Source organism: Buceros rhinoceros, unplaced genomic scaffold (genome assembly GCF_000710305.1).
Source record: "Buceros rhinoceros silvestris isolate BGI_N320 unplaced genomic scaffold, ASM71030v1 scaffold11876, whole genome shotgun sequence".
Lineage (NCBI taxonomy): Eukaryota > Metazoa > Chordata > Aves > Bucerotiformes > Bucerotidae > Buceros > Buceros rhinoceros.
The window spans coordinates 2,520-8,226 of NW_010419360.1; the positions used below are offsets into that span (position 1 = coordinate 2,520).

General features: G+C 41.1%; 1 protein-coding gene across 1 annotated transcript in view; it reads left to right on the top strand.

Annotated features, from left to right (window-relative positions):
- Positions 1–375: 375 nt before the first annotated feature.
- The window catches only part of OCIAD2 (OCIA domain containing 2), an 8,898-nt gene continuing 3,566 nt past the window's right edge, over positions 376–5,707 (top strand). Inside the window, exons 1-3 of the mRNA XM_010138883.1 lie at positions 376–435; positions 2,856–2,949; positions 4,558–4,611. Coding sequence (XP_010137185.1) covers positions 376–435; positions 2,856–2,949; positions 4,558–4,611 — 208 coding nt within the window. The remainder of the gene's footprint in view (positions 436–2,855; positions 2,950–4,557; positions 4,612–5,707) is intronic.

The window sequence follows — 5,707 nt, forward strand, 5'->3', positions numbered from 1 at the left end:
GAAAGGTTTTGGATTACTTGCTGATATTTGTTCTCATTTCTTTATGATTGAGAGTGCTGTACTGGATCGTGATCCAGCATCTAATCGTACTTACCAACTTCCCTGTTTGAATTAGGCTACGCACCACCCGGTATTGCTAATAAGTGATACATTGTCCTGTAATTGTATATAATCAGGTGACTGGATGCTATCTGCTGTAAAAAAATACACTCTTTTCAACTTTGTCATTACTGTTTCAAGGTAAACACTGAACTTACAGTATCAGTATGATACCTTGTCTTTTTTTACCTTTGTACCTAGCAGAGAGAGAGGTGGACAAGCATAAAACCCATTTCTGCTGACCAAGATCAACAGCACAGTACAGGGAAGGAGACAATGTCTTCTGAAACAACCCAACAGGAAAGTCAGGCGTCTCCACCAAAGCAAATTGGATGGGTAAGCTGGGTTTTCTCCCTTTTATTTTGATGCTATTGCTAGTGAATAACTGGGATTTTGCATTGGTCACTTATTGAAGAAAGAAACATATGTCTGTTATCTTAAGGATATAAATGAAGAGAAGAAAGGACTATGTGTTATTTTTCCTGATTCACTACACTCAAAGAGCCAGGAGCTTTTGAGTCTCAGGATAATGGGCTCTGGTTTATACTATGCTAGTTAAACTAGTTACGAACTGGCAGAGCCCTAGTGTCTGAGTACTAATCTAGTATGACCTATCCCCATCAAGTTGTGCATGTGTGCATATGCGTGTGTGTGCATTCAGAAGGGAACAGTACTGCACAGGAACCTTCTTTACAGCTGTATGACCGCTGACCATTCCCCTTTGCTGGAGCAATAAGCTACCCACAGGGGTTCAAATTTTACCATTTTATGCCAGAAGAATGTAATTAACCACAAGGAATTTATATGTGATATGACCTTGTTGCTAACCAGTCACTTCTGATCTGCAAGGAAAGGTGACCTGGGAGCCATGAGTGACAGCAAGGTAGCAGGAGTTGTGATCTCAGGGACAAGGAGGACAGTCCCACAGTAAGCCAAAAATATGAGCAGAGCAGATCCAGTGATGTTAACCAACAGTCAGTCCAGTGACTGTCAGGCAAGTCCATAGGAATAAGGCACGTCTGACAGTAAGCCGAGACGTCAAGTTAGCCAGGCAAGGTAGGGGTCATCATGGTAAAAGGCCAGGTACAGACATTTTACACAGGGTGAAGGCCTGAGCTTAAATGCAACTCCTGAGTCGAGGGGCAGAGACCATGGGCAAAGCTTCTTGCTCCCAGATTTGCTGTTTTCACAGCAATTTCATTCAGAGTTAAACGACTGTGCAGTATTAGAGCTGACTTTGAGCCCAAGCAACTAAACTCTTGGCAGAGTGTGTATGGGGACAAAAATGTTGCAATGCATGCTGGTGCACTTAGGGCCCTGATACTCATTTCCTTATCTTTCACTCGGCCTGTTTGGATTTTATTGTGTTTACTGTGACCTTGCTGTGAAACCAATTTGGAGTGTTTCCCTAGTGTCTGGAGTAGAGTCAGTTCTCTACAATTTACCCAGGCAGCACCACCATTAACTAAGTGGGACCAGTGCTTGAAGAGGACTAAGATATTAATTAGCTAAAAATGTGTGGCTGCAGCCAATAAATGCGTCTCATTATTATGGTTACAAAGTCATGGGTCAGTCGGGCATAAAATGAGATAGAATCCTGTAATAGATCAATATGCTCTTTTCCCCAAAGCACTACTTGTTCTACGAAGTCTGGTTTTGCTTTCAAGAATAAGCATGTTTGTAGATGTTGTGCTTTTACATCAAAATGCTAAAATTGCAATTAATTTTAACTTAATGATGACGACTTCTTTCCCCAAGCTTTTATTGCTGAGCACAATGTCATATGGTATAGGGTATTTCTTTGGTCAGCTGGGGTCAGCTACCCCGGCTGTGTCCTGTACCAAATTCTACCCAGCCTGCACACCAGTGGGGCAGTGTGATAAACAGAAAAGGGCTCGACTCTCTGTAAGCACTGCTCAGCAATAACTAAGACATCCCTGTATTATCAACAGTGGTTTGATCACCAGTCCAAAACACAACACCATACCAGCTACTAAGGAGAAAACAAACTCTCTCCCAGCCAAAACTAGTACTCCTGCATATTTTGGATGTCCAGTCACCTCTTAAAGGAAGAAAAATTATCTTATATCTACATGTCAATACCCTAGTAGAATGCAGGAAAGAATACTGTCACTTTTTTCTCGCGATCAAAATGGGAAAAAAAAGAGCTACTGTTAGCCTAAAAGAAGCCTGTTGCAAGCTAATTGTTATGACAGTGAATCCTGTGTGGCTGAGTTCAGTTAATGTAAACGTCTTTAAACTGCTGAGAATGAAAGTTAGGCTGGTTAGGGGAATTCGGCAGAGTTTATGTTGACGCTTTTTTGAATACTTGCAAAATCTGCTCTTCCTGAATTTAAGTTGATTTATGTATGGGGCAGGACTTCATTTTTAGAAGCTACCACTATGCCTTTATGTCCTGTCCTTTTTTTCCCGGAGAGATGATGTAGCTCTTGAGAATGAAATGGCTAACAGAAATAAAGCAATATACTTCTGGGGTAAGCAGCAGCTGAGCTATTTTAGGAACATGCAGACCAACAGGATGCGTGGTTTTAACTTAAAACCTGTGTAGTTCTGTCTGTTTCTGTGTTGGGGTATCAAGTATTTAGTGACACTGCTAACAACAGAACAAGATTTGGCTTGTTTGGTTGGTCTTTGTATTTTATTTGTTTTTTAAATAATTTGTCTTCTCTAACTGATTTATATTTTTCTTCCTGTGAGATTAAATGAAATAAACTAACCCAGGTTTATCCTTTCAGCCAATGTTTTATTGTCCCACCTCGCAAACTCACAATGATGGAGAAATTGCAAGGATCGTTGCAGAATGCAGAAAGGAAAGTTTCTGGTACAGAGGTGAGTGACCCAAACTTGTTCTTATCACACTGAGAATGTCTTCTTGATGTACTTAGGCAAATTGGCTGCAAAATGCCATGCCATTTATTGAAATACATTGGGTTTTGCTGGAATTGTGGGTTAATGCTGTCACCTTTTTAAGTTGAGCAGTATGTTATTATAGGGTTGATTGAATCATTTGCGTAATCGTTGTATGTAAAGGTGGTTGAATTAAAGTGTTGTTTAATATGAACTTTAACGATCATGGAGTTGGTTCTATTCTTGAAGGCCATTATTAAAACAACAGGAATGTTTTACTTCATTACATACTTATTTTTGTCCTTGAATGAAAGGCAGGCATGGCTACGTGTCTTGGGTTTGCGAAATTCTTTAGGTGTTAGGTCATCTAAAAGATTTATTACTCAGTGTTCTAGTACCTTTCTGTCAAGGGTTAGGGCTGGGCTGACTACTAGATGAATGACCGATGCTCTTTATTAACCCCTCTCCCTTCCCAAAGGGGACGAGAAAGGGAATAAGGGAGAGAGACTTAGGATTGGAAAAGAAAACTAAAACTGCTTTAATGAAAATAATAACAATAATAATATGAAATATATACAAATATATACAAAACTAATATCGAACCCAACATGACCCCCACCCCCATGGCAATTACCTCACCGTCACCACTGATGCTGTGGGCAGGCACTGGGGATGTCCCAGTGTTCAGCGGCAGATAGGAACGGGATGCAGGAGCTGGATTCTGGAACTGGATTCAGGAATGCACAGATTGGCATCAAAGGCAGAATGGACAGAGTTCTCCTCAGATGTCGTCCGTTGAAGAAGAGGGTTTAACTCTTGCCGTCCCTCAGCTTTATAGCAAATATGATGTCTATGGAATGGAACACCTTGTTGGTCAGTTTAGGGTCACCTCTCCTGTCCACTCCTCCCTGCAGGGGCAGCCTCTCACTCACTGCACCCCCACCATGGGACACAGGATTTAGCAGTGACCTTGGTCTGCACAGGAGCAAGTCTCAGCAAGAGCCTTTCTGCACCCCAGCCCCTGGTAGTGACTGTAAACATGAAAGCAGACATTGTCTGCAAAAGTATGCCGTTAACTTCAGACAGTGCAGTCACTGAGGGGAGACTGAGATGGGAAGTGAAATCACTGAACAGAATTAGTTCTGTTCTAACTCAAACCGGGACATTTTTAAACCCACCATGTCAATTGGTTTCTAAATTACACATTTTCTGGAAGGATAATATTGAAAAGGGTTTCAGCACTTAATCAGAGTGGCTATCATTACTAGTATTGCAGTATGGAGAGGAGATATTCAGATGATACAAGCAATTATTTAGTAAATAAATATCATGCATTAGTTCCAGATGCTACAGCATGCCTGATGCCTGGCACTGTGTGAAAACACATCCTTGCTTTTGAGAGACAGTAAGCTGAATGAGCAGATGTAATAGGTGATTAGGACAGTACACAAAGTTAATGTTTAGAAGATGAGTAATGTATTTAACATCATAAACATCTAAAACATTTAACATATAAAAGAGTAATGTATTTAACAAATAGGTGACAGATTTTGGCTGACACCAGATACTCTAATCATTTTATTTTTACAGCTCTTCCTTTGTCTCTTGGGAGCATGCTCATCACCCAAGGGCTCGTCTCAAAAGGTAAATATAAAAAATACATTATGGTCCTGAGTTATAAAGTTGAGACTGGAATTACTACTGAAATGCAAGTTTCCCTAAAGTCTGCTGGTTTACAGAATCAATATTCTTCTCACTCATCACCATCATTGTTATAGTGATGTGATTATTATGCATGGATTGCCACAGTCATTCTTCTGAAAGAACATGAACTGAAAAGAGAATTCATGACTGGTGACTGCATTCTGTCACCATGATCAAGTGTATTTGAGTAGAGTCTTCAGTGGGGCGACTTGTAGGGCAGAGCATTGTACAACCTGAGCAGGAGCATCAGAATCAGATACTGTAGCTGTAACTGATGGTTTATTTGAAAAATTCTGGCATTGTTTTTACAGTGACCACACATCGTTATGAATACAGCTTTGGTGTAGAGGGACAAGGAACACTGCCAAAGTGAGGAGACAGAGGGCTTTTTACAGAGATGGCTTGTGATCTGCAGGCTAACATAAAAGAGGATTGTATCCATTTCTGTGGTGGATGAGCCTGGTTCTAAACAATTGCACCTTGCATTTGCCTTCTGGGGGTCTTGACTAATAACATTTATTTTGGGTAAATACAGCCAAAATTTTAGTGTTTTGGGTAAAGAGTGAAGGGCATCTACCCTGAAGACCACTAAGATGGGTGTATCCCCCAAGAACAAACAAAACACTCCTTCAAGATGGGTGGTAGGAGACAGCAAATGGAGGAGGTGGAAACAGCTCAGCCTTTTCTCACTGTGTGTAGTTGCGAGCCTATTGTTTTGTTGCAACCACTATTACTGTGTTTTGCTCCTTATCATGTGTTTACTTACTAAGAGGACTAGAGTAGAAAACGTAAAACCTCTGCTATACCACAAGAGGCTGATGTGCATTCCCTATTACATCCTTATCCTATGAGCTTGTAGGCAGAGATGGGGAGGGTAGGAGCAAGGGAGAGTGTGTGAGAGGCAAAGGATTACATATTTGAAAAATGGTGAGCAGCGATAGGAAGGGCACTGGGGTTGTCTCAGTAGCTAACAAGCCAGCCTCTGGCACTGGGTACATTCTCAGTTTCTCTCCGCTGTACTTGGATGTTTCTGAAC